Consider the following 22,334-nt stretch of genomic DNA (forward strand, 5'->3'; position numbering starts at 1 on the left):
GTACAATACAGAATGCTCAGCATATGGAAATTTTCTTCTAGTACCTGTCTCTTTCCAGCTCTCCGGCATTCTGGTCTTGGCATCTGTGATGTCCTTAAATGAAACAAGAAATAGAACCACCTCCCCTTTTTCATTTTTGATGGGTACAACATCCAGCAAGCACCAGAACTGTGAACCTGAAGAGTAAAATACAAAAGGGGTAACTGCATCCATTCCACTGAAGCATTCCCTGACAATTCTTTAAGCAGAGTTCCACCCATTTGGCATATCATTTTTTTTAGGGGGGGGGGGGGTGGATATCCAGTTTTTATGGGCACCTAGCTCCCACTTCCTCCAAGGGCTTCGCAGCGCCGGAAGGAAGTTCACCTCTCCCCCCACCCTCCCTGCAATCTTCTGGGACACATCACAGGTCCCAGAAAATTGCCCGACCATTCGCAGCGCATCTCGCGCATGTGCAGTGCGTGCCCGGCTGTGAAGCCACAGCCAGGCACCTACAATTAGAATGTCGGCGCCTCAGAGAGGAGGGGGAGAGGAGTGGGGCTTCATGAGCTTGCATTGCTGGACCGTGGGACAGGTGAGTGTCTGATTATTAAAAGTCAGCAGCTACACTTTTTGTAGCTGCTGACTTTTAAATGGGTGGAACTCTGCTTTAAAGAGTTGCAGTCAGAGGAAGCACCCCGAAATTGTTTTTTCTTTCATACTTTCAGGCGGACCTAGTTCACCAGGCTTTTTTTTTTTTAATCAATCAACATGGTTTTTGGGTGGGTTACAAGAACAATTTGGTTGGCACTTCTCCCACACAACTGTAAGTTCAGCTTTAAAGCCCAATAGTGTGTCAAGTGTGTTTCTGCTGTGTGCATAGGGTCTTTCCCTATATTTGTTTTTTCATCTCACCAACAATTTGTAATAATTCTTGTTAACCACTTGACCAATGGGCACTTAAACCCCCTTCCTAACCAGACCAATTTTCAGCTTTCGGTGCTCTCACACTTTGAATGACAATTACTCAGTCATGCAACACTGTACCCATTTGAAATGTTTGTCCTTTTTTTCACACAAATAGAGCTTTCTTTTGGTGGTATTTAATCTCCGCTGGGTTTTTTATTTTTTGCGCTATAAATCAAAAAAGACTGAAGATTCGGTAAAAAAAAAAAATTTGTCTTTGTTTCTGTTAAAATTTATTGCAGAGTATTGGCAAATATTGGCAGAGTATTGGCAGAGTATTGCCATAGTATTGTCATAGTATTGCAGAGTATTGCCATAGTATTGCCATAGTATGGGCACTGAGCAGCGCTGTGGGCTGGATCTGTAGTGCCCACAGCGCTGCAAACAATCTCTCCCTCTCTCCTCTCACACTGTACCGATCAGTAAAGAGAGGGGAGGGAAGAGCCGGCGCCATGACATTACGCCGGTTTACAAGTGATGCTCCGTCATTTGACGGAGCGATCACGTGGTAAACGGCCGCGATCAGCGTCAATTTACCATTATCCGGTCATGGATGTTCCTGGGTGCGTGCCCCAGGGGGCGAGATTCTGTGAGGACATCCATGGATGCCCACCCAGAATAAGCCGACCACGCTGTAGCCATCTTTCGGCTATGGCCCAGTCGGCATGTGGTTAAAGGGTTAGTTCACTCATGCAGGTAAGGAGTGTTTGTAGTTAAAAACAAACTGCAGATGAATTATGCCCATGCATGAATTATGCCCATGCATGGTGTAGGCCATTACATAGCTCATAAAGCCTAATACTCCCAGGACATTGCTAAGTGAGCCCTAATCCTTACTGTTTCCCTCCACATCACAGGAGTGAGCCTTTTCTCCGATTCAAACCCCCTCACATGCTCTTTCCTCTGAGCTTAACGTTTGAAAACTCACTCCTGGGTGGCAGAGATGAGCAGTAATGACTAGGCCTCACTTAAGAACATCCTAGCAACATCCTGGGGGTATTCTAGTCAGGTGTCGTGAGGTATGTATATGGCGTATACCTATAGCAAGGGCATTATTGATCTTTGTCAAAGCTGCACAGTTTGTTTTTAACTATAGATGCCCCTTATTTGCATAGACAGTTTTTTTTGTAAAGGTGAATTAACCCTTTAATATGACTACTTGGGTCTGGGCTTATGAAGGAATCTGAATCTGAATCTTAACTGTGCAGGCTTACTTTGGAAATATATATATTTGTCTCTTGTCTCTCTACCGCGCATTCAAGTATGGCAGGCAGGAAGAAGCACACTGAAGTACACTGAAGGTGTTGGGGGGCAGGAGACAGAGCTGCCACAGCTCCAGACAGATAATGACAAATAAAATGGTGTCTCCCAGGTGGTGGGCAGTTTATTCTAGAGCAGGACATAGCAATGCAAACAGGATGTCGAAAAGGCAGGGAAACACCTGACTTAAAGGCTGTCTAAAGGTGGTGGTCCACAAACAATGGAATTGGCAAATTTAGGAAGGCTCTCATAGTCTTTTCTCTTAGGTTATCATTAACAGTTTGTTATTTCAACATATCTGTCATAAACATACAGTATATCTGTCACACCGTGACCTGTAGCTGAAGATGAAACTGCCTTTGCGGCTTTTCCTTAGACTTGAGCTTCTCAGACCTGCTTTAGCTGGGGTGTCAGAGGTCTCCTGAAGTCTAACAATTGCTGGAAACTGTAAAGCTGGCCATGCACTAACAGAATTTTGGTCAAAAATATTCATTTTTGGAACGTTCATTCAATTTTCTAATGCTTAGTGGGGTCAAATCGATGTTTTTTCTTGACCTTAGTGACAAGAATATTTGAAGGAACAGAATGGAAAATTTTTCTAGAATAAACAAATTCCAAGAGGTGTATGTGGTTTTTGCTCAGGAAATTCTATTCATACCAAAATTGGATGTTAAAAGCAAACTAAAGTTTGAAGCACTTTTAAACGACATATGTCAACTTGCTTTTGCCATTATTGAATGTATTGACAAGATTTTTCATATGAATGTTTGCTTAAAAATCTACCAGTGCATAGCTCCCAACTGTACCTGATTTTGAGGAACTGACCCCGATTTGGAGCAATGTCCCTCATTTTGGTCTGATCCATATAGTTGTATATAAAATGCACTTTTTATCTTTCAAAAAGTGTTTCCTAGTGCTAAACCTTTCATCCAAATTGCTGCATTTGTAAATTTTAAAAACCAATATAAAGGAATAGTCGTGGTAAAAAAAAAAAAAAAACTTGAAGATTTAATTAACCTTTTCTTTGGTTAATTCTCCTTTTAAGGGGGTATGGCAGGAGAGTGTCCTATGCCTACATACGTTTGCTAGTAGGTGTTCCTCATTCCCATCTAAAAATGTTGGGAGGTATGCCAGTATATTTATTTTTTTATTACAGGTATTCATATTGTGTTGACAATTTCCACAGCACTTTTACATCATACACATTCACAATAGTCCCTGCCCATAAAGAGCTTACAATCCACCAACCCACCAACATGTCTTTGGAGTGTGGGAAGAAACCCACACAGGAACAGAAATCAAACTCTATGCAAGTAGTGCCGTGGTTGGGCTTTTAACCAATGTACCTTGTATTGCTAGGCACTATCCACTTCTACACCACTTATCCACTGTACTGTCCAGTGTATGGTCAAGCTTAGATTTTAAGTGACCTCTGACTGTCTCATCAACAGCAACCACCAAATTTCTATCCTGGCAGATTCCCATAAGCCTTCAAAACTTGGAGTAGATGAGATGATGCAAGGAAGACAAGACGGTGGTGCTTAGATTTTTTTTGTGCAGAAGTAGAGGTGTTATTAAATATTTAATGTATTCAAGAAATTCTCATTTCTTAAAGAAGGTTAGGGACTTTTTCTCTTTTTTTTTGTACTAGATGTAGGCATGCTTTACAATACAAAACAGATTTATTTGACCTTGTTCTTTAGATAGATGCTACAAAGATGATGCCACGAAAACAACACTTATTAGTATAAATGTTTTTTATGTTTTTTATGTTATTTTACAAATGCTAAGCAAAAAGCACTTAGTAGAAAACATTCCATCTACGCACCACTTTTCTTGTATAGCAGCAGCTCAGCCTTTAGCTCTTGTTTATCATTCAAGGCTTTCTGGATACAATGCTGAATTTGCTCCCCGGTGTCTGTGCCATACAGAAAGGTACAAGCACATGACCTCTGCATAACCTCCGCTCGAGTGAAGCCAGTGAGTTCACAGAAGCCATCTGAGCAATACACCACAGGGTAGGAATGAGGCAGCTGAGCGTTTCCAAGGACAAAGTTGCTGTCTAGAGAGGGAAAGCACACAAATTTAGAGGGAGGAAAGGGCAAAAAGGAGATAAAATAAAAATAAAGAAGATGTAAGGTGAATAAAACAGCATGATACAAGAAATGAACAGGCAATTAAAAAGAAAAACAGCAATGCAGTAAGCAGCAATAAAAGTTCTGCAATAACTTATATAAGCCACAAGGAATCCTCTAGCATTGCTCAGCCAAAAGACATGTAAAATCTGGTGTTTTGTTTACTGCAAGTTGCACATCACCTTTGGTTTTTGTGCTACATCAGTTAAGTGAACCTATACCTAAGCTATGCTTATTAAAGTATTTACATATTCTGTGCAAGCAGTAAAACCAGTTAAAATAAGCCCCTTATTCACCTCTGAAGCTAGACATTGTGGGGAGGTTTATCTTCAATGTTCACAGCAAAGGCACTGAAATCTTGGTTCACCAGTCCTACTTCATAGAAGCCATGGTTTTCGTACACTGCACTGATAACTGCCAACTATCTGTTTGCAATTTGGAATAAACGGCTATATAATATTAGGCTGCATCTATACTATAAACCAGTGGTTCTGGGTGTAAATTTGGCCACCCGGGCATTAAGGAATGATTTGCAGAGTTCCACCTTCTGTCCTAACATAACCCATTTTTTGGGGATCTGTGATGGAAGAGAGACAAGAAGACAAGTTATCTTTTGTTTTAAGTAGGTTCTACTGTGTTTCTTGTCTTTTGGTACAGTAAGGGAAAAAAATATGTGATCCCTTGCTGATTTTGTACATTTGCCCACTGACAAAAAAATGGTCAGTCTATCATTTTAATGGTAGGTATATTTTAACAGTGAGAGACAGAACAACAACAAAAATATCTAGAAAAACGCATTTCAAAAAAGTTATACATTGATTTGCATTTAAATGAGTGAAATAAATATTTGATCCCCTATCAATCAGCAAGATTTCTGGCTCCCAGGTGTCTTCTATACCCAAGGCACATAGATTAGGAGCACGCCTTCAAAGGGTTTTGCCCCCAAGTACTAAGTCATGTTTTGCGAAGGGGTCAAATAATTTTTTCAGTCATTAAAATGCAAATCAACTTATAACTTTTTTGAAATGCGTTTTTCTTGCTATTTTTGATGTTATTCTGTCTCTAACTATTAAAATAAACCTACCATTAAAATTATAGACTGATCATTTATTAGCCAGTGTGCCCTCTTAACGTTAAATGTATGATTTGTCAAAGTGAAACCAAATTATTTTTTAGCATGAATGATGCAATAAGATTCATATTCAGTTATGCAAATGGAAAAAAAAGCGCCAACTCATGTTGAACAATAATTATAAACAAAATGAAAAAAAAAGCTGAAGCTCTGCTGTCAGATACACGCAGAGAATGACAAATAAAGTATACAAAAAGAGCTATGCTAGCCTTGGTAAAAAATGAATAAATTGTGCATAGACATGAATAGATCATCAAATCCATCAAACCAGAAAGATGAAGAAATGTGTGTCCCTTTAAATGTTCATTGTGACAATAATTTTGTCACACCACGACAAAAAAAGTGCACCTCCACCACATAGATCACACACTTACCAGATGCAGCTTAAGAAACCACCAGTACTTCCAGGATCGTAACAAAGTGGTGACGTCAGCAGGGAGGAGGGACGTGCTGACGTCACTGCGTTGTTACGATCCCAGAAGGACTGGTGGTCTTTGCAAGCCGGCTGGCTTTTTATCTATGCTTTTATTCTGCTCCTTGCTGTAAGTGCATTACCATTTTTACTATTAAAATTGTAGTTGGTTTTACACTATAGCAAGATTTTTTCTTTTTGAGTTATCTTGGCCTAATTGTCCACTGATTGCGGAGTTGACTCCTTGGTTCCTTTGAGAGTATAAGGACATCTGCTTGGCCTTACCCCACATGGCATGTGATCCGTCTATGAGCTGACATCAGAATTTCCCTCAGGATAAAGGCCTTAGCGGGGCAATAGCCGCAAGCTTTATTAAGCTTGCCATCTGGTAAGCGTGTCTTCTATGTGGTGGAGGTGCACTTTTTTTGTTGTGATATGACAAAATTCACATTATTGTCACGATGAACATTTAAAGGGAAAAGGGAAACACATTTCTTCATCTTTCAGGTTTGATGATCTATAGCAGTGGTTCTCAACTCCAGTCCTCGGGGCCCACCAACAGGCCAGATTTTAAGTATTACCTTGGGGAGTTGCAGACTAGAATACTGCAATCACTGAGCAGCAAATGATATCACCTGTGATGTATTTCAGCTATCTTGCAAACCTGGCCTGTTGGTGGGTCCTGAGGACTGGAGTTGAGAACCACTGATCTATAGGGACTATTATGTCTATGGACAATTTTTTTATTTGTACCCAGTCTAGCGCAGCTCTTTTTGTTTCATATTCAATTATAATTTGAGTGTAGTCACTGTGTTAGACATTTGCAGTGACGGAACTCTACAAAATATTTGCGCCCTCAGCTCCATAAAGTGATCTGTCAATGTAGCCAAATCGCTTTCATTTAGTCAGGAAGGCACTAGAATTGTGTCCTGACCTACTGTATTTAATCTGGTTTGATATTTGGGAGCATAAATGTGGCAGATTCTGATTATTGCTTACAGTTGAAGAAGAATATCCAGGATTTCCAAGCAGCAATTGTGTGGAATGGTGAACACAATGTATGAGGAAATGGGGAAACCTTGATTTTCTCAGAGCAACAAAGTTAAATATAATTTGTTTGAAGCACTGAGTAACCAACCCAACAAAAGACTTCATCCCATGTTTTTAGGGTAAGCTAGAAAATCACTTTGCTTGCAAGTTTTCACTTAGCGTGTGCACAGAAGGAGAGCTGTTTACTAACAATTGACTAATGTGTACTTATCCACAGTTTAAATTCAGAAAATGGTGCAAGTAATAGTGGTCATTTTTGGAGATTACATAAAAAAGGAAAAAGCCCTTAGGCCTTTGCATAAAATTTTAGGTAGAGAAAATCAACGCGTAATTGTTCTGGAGAACTGCACACCAGTTTCTATGTTTTCATGCATAGCTGAGTCACTTGTTTCTACAGCTAAGGTATGTCTTTTTGACCACAATTCTTCCATGAAGACCACTTCTGGTTTTCATGGAAGAATTGACCTGACCTGGTTTTTGGAGTGTGTTGGAATTTTGGCACTAGTAAAGGGCATCATGCATAAAAACGGTGCACTGAATTTGAGTATAAACTGGTATACACACTAATTCATGAGTTTGGAAGAATTATTATTGGTACTATGGCATCATTGAGAAAAATCACTAAGGAATGGTGGACATTATATGGATTGATATGTATATCTACATGGTACCATAATGTTTGCAGGACTGGAACAGTGGGTGCACGTGTTTAAAAACATGTTTATATGTTTATGTGGTCTATGACTGATTGCTTATAGTTTTAAGTATATATGACACTGGAATATCAGAGTTGGGGTAGTATATACACCTATATTAGGAAGGAATGACACAGAAGGAGCATTGCTACACTTTTTATAACTTGGATTCATGGATGGATGTGGGAACACGTTTTAATTGTTTGCAGTAGCTCAGAGCATATTGGTGCTTTTAACTTAGGGAACTGGCAGCACAGAAGTAGTTGAATATTAATTCAGATCAATGGTCTGTTATACGTGTGGGGGTGTTGGTTGCTACCACCATAATTCTCCCAGCCCACCAAGACCACAGAAAGAACATTACAAGCCAACTGGGTGCCCAACTAAGTCAGCCTGCTCCAATTCCCAGATTCAAAACAAAGGGAGGGTGATGCCCAAACCTTTGTGTCAGGCCTCAGCTAAAGCCTCAGATCATGGGAGGTCAGTGAACATCAGACCTAAAACCTTTGGCCTAGAGGGCAACAGAATTGCCATCAGATCAAAAGAGAGGTCTGATAGAAAAGAGAAGCTCAAGCAGTGGAACAAGTCACCTCAGCTCCTCCAAACATATACCCTGACAAGCTGGTGGGTCCTTTTCCTAGTGCCTGTTCAAGTGGAAGGTGTATACGGGAAAGCCCTTCTGGACTCTGGGGTTCTGTTCCTACTACAGTAGGTGTGTGGAAGGCTTCAAAAGGTTAGCCTAACCCGTCACCGAGCTCTTGCAGGCTGAAGAAGAAGCAAAATGGGCTGAGAAAGTCCCAAGAGTCTATAGAAGCAGAATGGCCTGACCAATGTGAGCAGGCCTTTCTTCAGTTGAAATGAAGTTTGACTAGTGCACCAGTTTTGGCCTATGCTGACCTTGTCAAGCCCTATGAGCTATATGTTGATACCAGCAGAGAAAGACTAGGTGGTATGTTGCATCATGAACATAACGGACTTCTGAGACCTGACGCTTACATGAGCCTAAGTTTTAACCCCGTCTGAGAGAAACTATCTTACCCAATGAAGTAGGCTGCCATGGACAAACTGAAAGATTACTTGTACAGGGCAGAACTTGAGGTTAGAATGGATAGAAAACAACCTGCTCACATATGTTCTTACCATAGCCAAACTGGATACAACGGGACGTCGATACTAGGCAGCACTGTCTAGGTTCTGTTTCAGTTTGAAATACTACATACTGGAATCGGTAGTAGGGATGCTGATACTATATCAAGAAGACCCTATGTCTCAGAAACTCAGAAGGAAGAGTAGATTTAATTGAATTCCGGAGTCTAAGGAAATGAGTACAGAGCCAGAAGGGCAACAGGGGCCAAAGCCATCTAAGCCACCACTGCTGGCATCCCAAAGCTCTACTACAGCTTGACCCAGGTAAGGAATGGGGGCCTGCCACTCTCTCCAGGAAAGACTTGAGGAAAGATCAAACAGAAAATTCTCTCTGCTGTTTGACTTTGAAAGCCTTGGAGAGTGGTCACCCAAAGCTTCTACTAGACAAAGATTCTCTGAAGGAGGTTCAACTAGTCAACAAAGAGTGGGGCCGTTTAAAGTTGCTTGACAGGGTGGTCTGCTGAAGGGGCCTCTCGGGTGAGCTCAAAAAAAGAAGTTTGGAGGTGGGAACAACATGGTGAGGGGCTGTTTTTCAGCATATGATACTGGCAAACTTCATATCATTGAAGGAAGGATGAATGGAAAAATGTACCAAGACAATCTTGATAAAAATTTGCTGCCATCTACATCTACCAGGATGATGAAGATGAAAAGAAGGTGGACATTTCAGCAAGACAATGATCTCAAACACAAAGCCAAGGAAACTCTTATTATACTTTAATTGGTTTTAAAGAATGAAAATAAGCCAATCACCTGACTTGAATCCAATTTTTCCCCTGTGTCATTCCATTTTATTACACATAACTTCATTTCTGAACTTATTTGTTTTGGTTTCTTGGTATGTATGGATTGCACGGGTTGTTACTGACACGTGGTGACAATTTCATGTCAATAGCACCTTAAGAAATAAATTTACCTTGAAAAATGGTGTGTACAATACTTATTTTACCCGCTGTATATAGTTTGTAGACTCTATAACTTTCACACAGATCAAATAATCTACAGTAATACCTTGGATTACTAGCATATTTCATTCCAGAAGCATGTTTGTAATCCAAAGCACATGTACATCAAAGCGAGTTTCCCCATATAAAATAATGGAAACTCAGATGATTCGTTCCATAACCACTGCTGGTGTGTGCAGTATTGTATATGGCCAGAGGTGCGGGCGCTTCCTGGAGAACTTGAAGAAACAGAAACAAAGAAAATGTGCTTTTTTAAAATTTACAGTATTTTTTGTTTTTTATAGCAAAAGATTAAAAAAAACCCTCTGGTAATTAAATACCACCAAAATAAAGCTCTATCTGTCTCAAAAAGTGATACAAATTTTGTTTAGTCACAGTATTGCATGACTGAGTAATTGGCATTCAAAATGTGACAGCGCTGAAAGCTGTAAATTGGCTTGGGAAGGAAGGGGTGAAAGTGTAATGAGAGTGATAGGAATGGGGGGGCAGGGAGCTTCGTTGAAGGTGAGTGTGTGTGGAGCGGGGAGGGAGTAACAGTGTTTTGTTATCCAGATGCTTTTATTAAAACAAGCATAACAGAAACATGTGTCCTATTATTTTAATTGGATGCTTTTTCCTTTATTTTTAAACTTTGCAAAATGAGTAGGAATCGAACAACGTTGTCAGTCGGTGGCTTTGCAGTGAGCTGTACCCACTACTAGGGAAGAGCTTTCTGTTCAGGTCGAACATGAGTTTGGCTGTTCGCCCCCTTGGTCGAAAACTGAACATGATGGGCCGTTCGTACCAAATTCGAGCGGCGCATAACGGCCCATAATGCACTGCGGGAGCGCAGTGCATTACTGTCTGATGATTGGCCAGAGCATGCACCATGACCTGCAGGATTTGGCCAATCACAGCGTCCTCAGCTAATAGAGCCATAATTGGCCAAAGGCAGGGTGCATTTCGCCAATCATGGCTCAGGGGGACTAAGTCCACGCCCCACACTATATAAGGCCGTCTTATGCCCCAGTAGATGTCCTATTTGGACGAAACGCGTCGGACTTTGCTTACTGCTCCCCACATTGCTTTCATACCGTGATCACTTTTTATGTACTTTTGGTTTTAATAAACTCATCCTTTTTGATCTGCACCATTGGAGCCTCCCCTCTTTTCTTTTTACATACATTGATTAAGAGGAGAGTTGCTCTAGTGCCTTCTTTTTCATAATCGTACTTCCAGCTTGGCAGAAGCTCTATGAGGTCGTTTGGAGATATCCATGGAGATCCTGGACTTCTATTGTCACCAGAGAGAACCACTGACTCGATTATCTAAGCCTTTATGACCTGGTGTCGCTGACATCCGGGTCCACCAACTCTGGTAAGAGTACACTATCTTATTTCACTTTTCTGGATTCATCACTGTTCAGACTTCATTGGGTCATTTGCACAAATAGAAGATCTACACTTGATTGTTATGTTCATTTTTTGGACTTTTATTCACTCTATTTATTTTGGACTTTTGATTTGAGAATCATAGTTACATCACTGCTTTTCTTTCACCTTTCATTGGTTCCATATATTTTTTGCACTGTATCACAGGGCAGATATTTTGTTAAGCGCTACATTTTTTCACAGTCTATTATTTGAATTGGTTGCTTTTTCTATTATTTTTAAACTTTGCAAAATGAGTAGGAATCGGACAACGTTGTTAGTGGGTGGCTTTGCAGTGAGCTGTACCCACTACTAGGGAAGAGCTTTCTGTTCGGGTCGAACATGAGTTTGACTCGAACATTGGCTGTTCGCCCGTTTGTCGAAAACCGAACACGATGGGCCGTTCGTGCCAAATTCGAGCAGCGCGTAACGGCCCATAATGCACTGCGGGAGCGCAGTGCATTGCTGTATGATGATTGGCCAGAGCATGCACCATGACCTGCATGCTTTGGCCAATCACAGCGCCCTCAGCTTTGGCCAAAGGCAGGGTGCCTTTCGTCAATCATGGCTCAGGGGGGACTAAGTCCACGCCCCACACTATATAAGGCCGCCTGCACGTGAGTCTCATTTAGATTGAGCAGGCAGATTATCCAGTTAGCTGCAGTGTATTATATATATATATATCATCCACTGCATACAGTTTAGCTATAACTCACTGCAGGCCGTTCCTGGTGTACTGTTTCTAATATACTTTTGGCAGGCAGGTTATTCAGTTAGCTGCAGTGTACCGTATTTAATATATATATATATATTTCTAATATACTTTAGACGGTGCAGTTGCCCATACTTTTTTGGTGGTCAATACAGTACACCCTTAGTTGTTATTATACTACTGTTGGTGTACTACACACAGTACCGTGCACCCTTAGTGCAGTTGCTACTACTTTCCTGGTGGTGTACACAATACATACAGTGCACCCATAGTTGTTATTAAACTTCTGTTGGTGTACACAGTACTGTGCAACCCTAGTGCAGTTGCTACTACTTTCCTGGTTGTGTACACAATCCATACAGTGCACCCATAGTTATTACACTGTTGGTGTACAAAGTACCGTGCACCCCTAGTGCAGTTGCTACTACTTTCCTGGTGGTGTACACAATACATACAGTGTGCTCATAGTTGTTATTATACTTCTGTTGGTGTACACAGTACCGTGCACCCATAGTGCAATTGCTACTACTTTTCTGGTGGTGTACACAATACATACAGTGCACCCATAGTTGTTATTACACTGTTGGTGTACACAGTACCGTGCACCCCTAGTGCAGTTGCTACTACTTTCCTGGTGGTGTACACAGTACACAATATAGTATAGTTTTTTTATAAACAACATTTACAGCATGTCTGAAAGGCCACCAAGGAGGGGCAGACACTCACAGGTCACTAAAAGAGGGCAAGCAGGCGCTGTGTCTACAGTCGACAGTGTTGGTTGTGGACACGGTGCATTCTCAGCACATGGGCGTGGGGCACGCTTGTCCTTTTTTCCTGCAGCTGGCTGTGTTATTGAGCCACAACATGCAGAAGAGTTGGTGGAATGGATAACAAAGCCATCCTCATCCTCTGTCACCCAGGCTTAGAGTCCCCCAAACTATTCGACCACAGTGTCGGGTACATGCTGCAGGAGAATGTGCAGTGATTTGAAGGCTCCGATGATGGTACCCAGGTTGAGGAAGGGAGTAACATTAGCCTAGAGAGAGGGGGTGCCCAAGAAGGTCAAGAAACTGGCAGTCATGTTCCCCCAGCTGCAGCATACTGCCAAGTTTGCTCCAGTGACGAGGAGGGAGGGGATCATGAGGTCACTGACTCAACTTGGGTGCCTGATAGAAGAGAGGAGGAGGAGGGCCCATCTCCAACGAGGTAGGATGCCCTCCAGGGGGCAGCTTAAGGGCAGCCACCCTATCGCATCACACCGCAGAGCTAAGCAAGTGCAGGGCGCTGCTGGCTCCCCACATATTTTGAAAAGTTCCTTGGTGTGGGCCTTTTTGACACGTGTGCAGCAGATCGCACCATTGCTGTTTGCAACATATGTCTGAAGTGTATCAAGCGTGGGCAAAACAGCAACTGCTTGGGAACCACATGCTTGACCAGACATATGACGACCTCCCATGCAGTCCATTGGCAACAGCACTTAAAAGACCCACATCAAGGAACGAGGCGGATCTCTCCTTGCTCCTCATCAGGTGGGTTCTCCAACCCCACTATACCTCCACTCCTCTCAGAAACCTGCACTGAGAGGAATGAAGGTATAGCAATAGGTGTCCCAAGTACTTGCAGCCAATCAGTACACCTCCATCTGATTTTAGCAGGCAAATTTCCCTACCCCAGTTGCTAAACCGTCGAAAGAAATTCGGTCCCAGCCATTCACATGCTCAGCGTCTGAATGCTAGCTTGGCCAAATTGCTAGCACTGCAACTGCTGTCTTTTCAGTTGGTAGACTCTGCCCCCTTTCGTGAATTTGTGGAATGTGCGGTACCTCAGTTGCAGGTCCCCAAACGCCATTTCTTTTCACGGAAGGCCATTCCAGCTCTCTACCGGCATGTGGAAGGCAATGCCTTGGCCTCGGACTACTGATCATGGATGCATGCACTGTCCTGTCACGCGGATGGTGAGCAGTGACAGTGCATGCATCAGTGATACTGTCCCTTTTGTCTTCCTGTTGGAGCACATGCTTCAAGGAATAATGGACAGGGCACTTGAGGCAGAACAGCGGGAGGAAGAGGAGGACTTCCTTACCTCTCAAGGCCCCATTTATCCAGATACTAGTATTCCTGCAGGCCCGTCGATCACACAGGAAGAAGAAGAGGAGGAGGATTGTGTCAGCATGGAGGTGGAGGATAACACTCAGCATCAGCAGCAGTCTTCAAAGGATCGTTTGCAGTCCCCAGAAACCCATGGAGTTGTACGTGGCTGGCAGGAGGTGGTTGAGGATCATGTGATCCTTAGTGACCCAGAGGACTCAGGATCAAATGCCTCTGCAAACCTACACTGCATGGCCTCCCTGATCCTACAAAGCCTGCGAAAGGACCCTAGGATTTGTGGTATCAAGGAGAGGGATCATTACTGGCTGGCAACCCTTCTTGATCTACATTACAAGGGTATGGTTGCAGAACTTATGCAGCCTTCGCAGAGGAAGCAGAGGATGAAACATCTTCGGGAGGCCTTGCAGAAAGGTTTGTGCAATGCGTTTCCAGAGCCTGGGAGGTTACAATTTCCTGGTCCCGGACAACGTGTTTCTGAGGCTTTGTTCAGTCACAGAAAGAGCGGTGGAGAAGCGGTGTTTAACAGGGGGCACGTAATTACAATTTTTGATCTAATATTTCACAGCAGGGCCTGTTCCTGTGTTCACCAAAAGTATCTGTGAGACTTTACAGTGTTGTGCCACCACCACCACCGCCTAAGGCCCAATTTTTCTGCCCCTGTTTAACAGGGGCGCGTAATTACAATTTGGTTGCAGTCATAGGTGTGCGCAGCCTATTGTATTAGGGTGTGCACCCCAAAGCTCAAACACATAATACCGATCACTCACGATGAAAGGGAAGGGGCCGGTAAGTTACATATTTACCGACCCCTTCCCCTACTCATCCTAAAACATCCCCACAGCAACAACTGGAGGGAGAGGAAAGTTGGGCAGCCAGAAGCACTGTGAGGGGAAGGAGGGGGGAGCCAGGGCAGTAGGGGGGATCTGTGCTGCACAGTGTGATTAGGGTGTGCCTGGGCACACCTGGCACACCCTGTGCGCACGCCTATGGTTGCAGTGTTGTGCCACCAACACCACTGCCTAAGGCCCAATTTTTCTGCCCCTGTTTAACAGGGGTGAGTAATTGCAATTTTTGATCTAATATTTCACAGCAGGGCCTGTTCCTGCGCTCAAAAGTATTTCTGAGGCTTTACAGTGTTGTGCCACCATCACCGCCTAAGGCCCAATTTTTTTGCCACTGTTTAACAGGGGCATGTGATTACAATTCTTGATATAATATTTCACAGCAGGGCCCCGTTCCAGTGCCCACCAAGAGTAACTGTGAGGGCTTACAGTGTTCTGGTACCACCAACACCTAAGGCCCAATTTTCCACAGAGTGTATAGGGCAGGCCTTATAGTATATACAGGCGGCCCCCTATTTTCAAACATCCGACTTACAAACGACTCCTACTTACAAACGGAGGGAGACAACAGGAAGTGAGAGGAAATCTACCCCTAGGAAGGGAAGTTCTCTCCTGTAAGAGTTAAATATGGGAAAAAGGTGTCCCACCGATGCTTTATCACCAATCCTTGTTTCCCTAATAACCCAAAATTTTCTAAATCCAATTGTCATTGGAACAAAAAGTGAGGTGAAATCTTCTGAACAGGGGCACAGACAGCAAAACAAATGTTACAGGGGTGATGATAACCCTTCCCTATGTTATCCAAAAAGCTTAAAAATAGTTTTTTTGGGCTGGAGCTACACTTACAAAATGTACCCAAAGTGTCCCCAAATACTTTTTATGACAATAACTTCCATATTAGCCTTTAAAATTAGCACTTTAGATTTTTCACGTTCGAGTCCCATAGACTTTAATGGGGTTCGCATAAATTTTTGGTCTGTTCGCATGTTCCACCACGAACCGAACCGGGGGGGGGGGGGGGATGTTTGGCTCATCCCTACCCACTACCACAGATGCAGTGAATGTGTTGTGTCTGTACAGTACAACAGGTAAAATTTTTCCTCCTCCCATGGTTTTGAGTATGGCTCTGGCTAAGCAGTCTGTATTCCAGATAACTGCAGAACATGAACTGACAAAATATTTGCACAATCAGTGTTCCCAAAGGCTGCCATTTTCTGTGACAAAAACGAGGTTTTGAAAATCATTTTGTCATTTTTAGGTGCCAACTACAAGAACTGTAAGTAGCGCTTTTAAGAGCGAAAATTGAATAGAAGTCTAGATTGTTGCCAATACCTTGTTTTAAAGAGCTGTCATTCTGTTTCCATAGTCTGGCTGAATATTCTGCATTGCTTCAAAAAGAATAGAGGCCTGCCTATTGTTTTCCAAACTTAGGGGTTGATTTTATAAAATTGGAGAGTGCCACTAGGTAGACGGGTTTTCGGTGCAGAACTTGCAAATCAGCAGTACAGCGAATTTCTAAAAATAATTTTCTCTTTTATGATTTGGGTATGCAGGTACAGTAAATGTGTTTTTCGAAAGGAGGGGCAAATCCACCTCCCACGCCGGGGAAGAAGAAAAAGAAAAAAGAAGAAAAAAGAAGAAGGAAGAAGGAAGAAGGAAGAAGGAAGAAGGAAAAAGGAAGAAGGAAGAAGGAAGAAGGAAGAAGGAAGAAGGAGAATGCACCCTCTACTGCCAGAACACAGGTTTCAGTCCCTCTCAAGAAGAGTCCGAAAAATATTTTATCCAGGTATTCCAGATTTTCTCAAAATAGGCCAATCTGTCATGTAGAATAGCCGACAAACGTTCATTTATCATGATCTATGTCAACTTGGCCTTCAAGAGATCAATGGGATTATGGGAGATTTCCAGGATTTTGTAATTGAGATTCTAGCTGCTGTAAAAATAATATAAATTAACTGTCTCATGTGTCCTGGTTTCCACTCCACCGGTCTTCCCAGTAGGGCCTGTTGTAGAGCTTTAATTAGGTTCACCTGGGTAAGGGAAAAAATTAAATTGTATGTGCGTATCCAGAACCGCTTGACTTTCTGACAAGTCCATTATGTGTGTAATATTCCTTCTGACAACAGCCTCTGAAGCACAGTGAGAAGGCTCCCAGGACACATGACGTGAGTCGCACCGTCACCATATACCGCCTTAAGAAAACCTTATAGTTCGCCTCAATCAGTGAGGTATTTTATGTATGATCTAGAATTGTACTGAGCCAATTTACCCCATTTCTCTGTTGCCATCGTCTCTCTCAGATATTGTTCCCATTTCTCCATGTACAGCAACTTGGAAGAACCTAAATGCAATATATTATATATTTTAAATATGTGGTCAGTATGTTTAACTTAATGTTTATCTTAATTCCTGCATAAATACTCCATTGAGGTGGAGGGGGTCAGGTCACTAGTGCGATCAAGAGCAGTCAAAAACTGTGCCATTTGAGAGTATCTAAACATCTACAGTAAACCTTATTGGAAGCTGGGTAAAAAGATTTTTTATGACCTTGTGACCTAGAACCCCTATTATATAATCTATAATGACTCACCCCCCAATTCTCTGGCATGCCCCATAAGCCTAATCTCTAGTCAATCACGAGAGGGCTGTACAGCAACAAGGGTTTAAAAATGTACAATGTATTCAACCTCTCTGTCAGAGATTTACTAAGCCTTTACTTAAATCCATAAGTTGCATAAGGCTTGTGAAAAATCAATAAAACAAAATTGTATGCAGGTGAAAAGCCATTTTGATATATCTTTATGGTTGGTTTAAGAGCCATGAAAATCTCCAATAGGCGGATATAAAACATAATGAATAAATGCATGTGCTGAAACTAATAACTAATGGCATGTGCAAAGGCAGCTCAAAATACCCCTGCCGACAAACAAATTACATGGGACGCCAAGGACTAAAATATCAACAGTATCTTCGCTTCCAATGGTACCATTATTTGTATAAAAACAGTGTTGGACTTAATTCCATATATCATATTATTGCTCAGTAACTTACTTTGGATGCTACTGCTCCTTAGTGTCTTACAGCTTGATAAATATCCTCTATACATTGTTTGTGCTGAAGATTTTATATCAACTACCTGGTTAATGTGCCACTAAATCACTGCTGACACATCCCTTCCTAGCAAGAGGAAGAAGACTCCAGAAAAATGTATTGATCTTACATGGGTAGCCAATTTGCTGGAAGTTTCTTTTAACCCTCTCCCTTTACTGCATATGCTGTTTCCATTCTGCAAATTATAAAAGAAACATAACCTTCACCTAGTTTTAACAAATATTAAATGTAGTATGAGCCTAAAATTTATTGCATTTTACAACTAGTCACAATTTTAAAATGTCGTGGGAACTAGAGAATTGATTAAAGCAGGAGGCAGCAGATTTTGAATATTGCCTCTGCAAATCAAATAGTTACCATTTATTTTAAAACATGTTGCACAAAGCAACCAGTCCGAATTTGCTTTTATTAAATAAGCTATGACAATTATCAGATTATAAAAAGCAACACATCAATATTCTACTGCAAGAGAATGCAAAGGGTCAAACGGTAGGCATGTTCTTGTTGTTCACACCAACTCAACTTTTTTTCACTCAAGGCATCCTCCAAAATTATGGACAGTCTTGAGGCACCCTTTTCTAAGATGTAAAAACTATTCTGATAGTTTTTCATAATGCAGCAACATCAATACATGTAGGACACTCAACATTAAAGGTGATATTCTCTCTCTCTCTCTCTCTCTCTCTCTCTCTCTCTCTCTCTCCTTTTCAATCTGCAGCCGCTGCAAATTTCTGAGAATGCATTGCAATATGTCTACCTGGAGTTCTTCTGTACACAAAGTGTGTACGGACCACTCCCCGGAAACATAATTTTCTGCTTGTATGATTGGCTCACCAATTTTCCCAGAAGTCTGCCTAAGATAAAAGTGAGTGAGGTACTTTCAATAGGAGCACATCTAAAGGGATGCAGGCCCAGCAGATTTCCTCATTAGTGCCCTGCAGCTGCACACCTGACAATTATGAAACCGCTCCCATTAGACCTACTCAGAACAAAGGCACAGACAATCACAGAGTGATTTCTTCAGAATAACAAAAGATAGGAATCTGCAATAAAGTTTGTTATAATCCTTGAAATGTGCACAGATCACCTAGTGGGGAATGTTTTTTTCAAAAGTGGAGTTACACTTTAAATGTTAGTCTCATCTACCATTACTTTTATCTATTTAACCATTATCCATTGTTTGACACTATCTAGCCATGCCCACCTTTTGCATTATTACTTTTCTCAGTATGCCCCAGGTCTTTCTCAACCATAGTATTATTTGTGGCTGTCATCATTTCCAAACCATTTTGGACTTTTAGTTTTTGAGTGAAAAGATGCTTTACCTCTGCCTCTTATACATTAATAATTTCTCTTTTTTTGATTGAACAGTAAGTAGCATTGCATATATATATATATATATATATATATATATATATATATATATATATATATATAATCCCATACACACAATCCTTCACCCACAGTTGATCCAGAGGAAGGTGAAAACCCCCACAAAGCATGATCCAATTTGCTACAGCAGGGGAAAAAATTCCTTCCTAATCCCCCGAGAGGCAATCGGATTTTTCCTGGATCAACTTTACCTCTAAATGTTAGTACCCAGTTATATTATGTACATTTAGGAAAGAATTCAGGCCTTTTTTAAAGCAATCTACTAAGCTTGCCAGAACCACCTCTGGAGGGAGTCTATTCCTCATGTTCAAAGCTCTTACTGTGAAGAAACCTTTCCAAATTTTGGAGATTAAATTTTTTTTCCTCTAGACGTAAAGAGTGCCCCCTTGTCCTCTGTGATGACCTTAAAGTGAATAACTCAACACCAAGTTCACTATATGGATCACGTATGTATTTGTACATGTTGATCATATCCCCCTAAATCTCTTCTTCTCAAGAGGGAATAGATTCAGTTCCTCTAATCTTTCCTCATAGCTGAGCTCCTCCATGCCTCTTATCAGTTTGGTTGCCCTTCTCTGCACTTTCTCCAGTTCCCTGATATCCTTTTTGAGAACTGGTGCTCATAACTGAACTGCATATTCCAGATGAGGGTCTTACTAATGATTTGTACAGGGGCAAATTGATATCTCTCTCTCTAGAGTCCATACCTCTCTTACAACAAGAAAGGACTTTGCTCGCTTTGGAAACCGCAGCTTGGCATTGCATGCTATTATTAGGCTGATGCTCTACCAAATCCCCCAGATCCTTCTCCACCATTGATTCCCCCAGTTGTACTCCCCCTAGTATGTATGATGCATGCATATTCTTAGCCCCCAAGTGCATAACTTTACATTTATCAACATTAAACCTCAGTTGCCACTTAGTTGCCCAATTAGTGCATTGAGGTTGGCTTGTAAATTGGAGACATCCTGTAAAGGACGTTATTCTACTGCTTAGCTTAGTGTCATCTGCAAAGACAGAAATCGTACTTTTAATCCCTATATCATTTATACAGATATTAAAAGAAACAGTAAGGGTCCCAGCACTGAACCTTGGGGTAGACCACTAATAACCTTAGACCATTCAGAGTATGTGTCATTAACCACTACTCTATGAATTCTGTCTTTTTAGCCAGTTTTCTATCCATTTACAAATTGATCTTTCCAAGCCTGTAGACTTTACATTGCACATTAGCCGTGTGTGGGGAACTGTGTCAAACGCTTTCGCAAAATCCAAGTATGCCACAGCCACCCCTCTGTCCAAGGTCTTACTTACCTCCTCATAAAAAGAAATCAGGTTTGTTTAACAACTTCTGTCTTTCATGAATCCATGCGGTCTGTTGCTTAAAATATTTTTTTCCAGCAAGAACTAGTCTTGTGGTCTTTTATTAAACTCTCCAGTATCTTCCCGACTATAGAAGTTAAACTAACAGGTCTATAGTTACTTGGTAAAGACTTTGATCCCTTTTTAAATATGGGCACCACATTGGCCCTGCGCCAATCCAGTGGTACCATTCCAGTCATTATCGAGTTCCTAAAAATTAGAATCAATGGCCTTGAAATGACAGAGCTCAATTCTTTTAGGATCCGTGGGTGGATGCCATCTGGTCCAGGTGCTTTATCCACCTTTATTCTGTCTAAATATTTCCAGACCATATCACTTTCGAGCCATTGTGGATCATTTGGGGCTGTGTCACTACCACACCCATTATGGACATGAGCTCCCCCATGCTCCTTTGTATACACAGAGCTGAAGAAAGTATTTAATAAATTTGCCTTCTCTTTGTTCCCAGTCACCCACTCTATATTTTGTAAAGGGTCAACATGCTCAGACCTGACCTTTTTACTATTAATATATTTGAAGAATTTTTGGGGGTTTGTCCTACTTTCTTTTGCAATCTGTTGTTCGTTTTGAATTTTTGGGCCCTTGATTTCCTTTCTACATATTCTGTTATATACTTTGTAACATTTAAACGATGATAGTGTTGCTTCGTTCTTAAATTTTTTTTTTCAATTTTCCTTATATCCAAATATTTCAAAAACTGAGATAAAATTCTCGCCATCACCATCACATATTACAAAAAAAAAATTCTTCCCCCCTCCCCAACACTCACCCTCCTCCCATCCATCCCTCCCCCCTCCTCTCTGGCTTCTCTTTTCTAACCTCTAGCTGCCTGACGTCTCCCGTATCTCCGGACTTCTCCCGTTCTCATGCTCTCAACATTTCAGCATATCTACTTGTCTGCTCAAACTCTATCCAAACTCTCCACTTTTCTTCGAAACCTTCCATTCCCTCCTCACCACTGAACCTTAGATATTCATTTTGAATTTTTGCATCCTTGATTTCCTTTTTACATATTATGTTATATTCTTTGTAACATTTAAATGATGATAGCATTCCTTCATTCTTATATTTTTTAAAAGCTCTTTTTTATTGTGAAAGTGGAAACTCCTGCGCTGTCGGGGGGGGGGGGGGGGGGCTATGCTAAAAGGACACTGCTGCAACACCTAAGTACTGATCCAAGGCAGGACAAATGGGACAAAAGTGGGGGAAGATGGTAGTTGCGCTGTGATGAAGGGGGGGGGGGGAGGGAAGCTACAAAGAGTTACTACACACTGCAGCATTGTTTTAAATGTAAGTTGATTGGACTTGTTTTATTAAATAAATATACCTTTTATATGGGATCACGCTATGTGCGTCTCTTTCCCCCTCACTCTGTACATCACTACTCTACCTGATGAACACTGAGGAGAGAGGCACGGGGACATATTCCAGTTTCCAGGCACGGGGACAGATTCCAGATTGGTGACACTCCTGGAGGCATACGAGCTCGGCGCTCGTGGATTGATGCCCACACTCACTTCATAAAAGTGAGTGCAACCTCCCCCTGTGTGTGTCTTGCCCCCCCTCCACTGTGGTCGTTGCAGAGTTATTTTACATGCTGTATACTTTTTATTTTTTATATTTCGCTTGGCATGTTC

The 22,334-nt window shown here is 41.7% G+C and overlaps 1 protein-coding gene across 1 annotated transcript in view; it reads right to left on the bottom strand.

Annotated features, from left to right (window-relative positions):
• KCNH3 (potassium voltage-gated channel subfamily H member 3) overlaps positions 1 to 22,334 on the bottom strand; it is a 153,845-nt gene that overhangs the window by 79,991 nt on the left and 51,520 nt on the right. The window contains exons 3-4 of the mRNA XM_073614022.1: positions 4,034 to 4,267; positions 45 to 176 (exon numbers count right to left, since the gene is read on the bottom strand). Coding sequence (XP_073470123.1) covers positions 45 to 176; positions 4,034 to 4,267 — 366 coding nt within the window. The remainder of the gene's footprint in view (positions 1 to 44; positions 177 to 4,033; positions 4,268 to 22,334) is intronic.

Source organism: Aquarana catesbeiana, linkage group LG02 (genome assembly GCF_042186555.1).
Source record: "Aquarana catesbeiana isolate 2022-GZ linkage group LG02, ASM4218655v1, whole genome shotgun sequence".
NCBI lineage: Eukaryota > Metazoa > Chordata > Amphibia > Anura > Ranidae > Aquarana > Aquarana catesbeiana.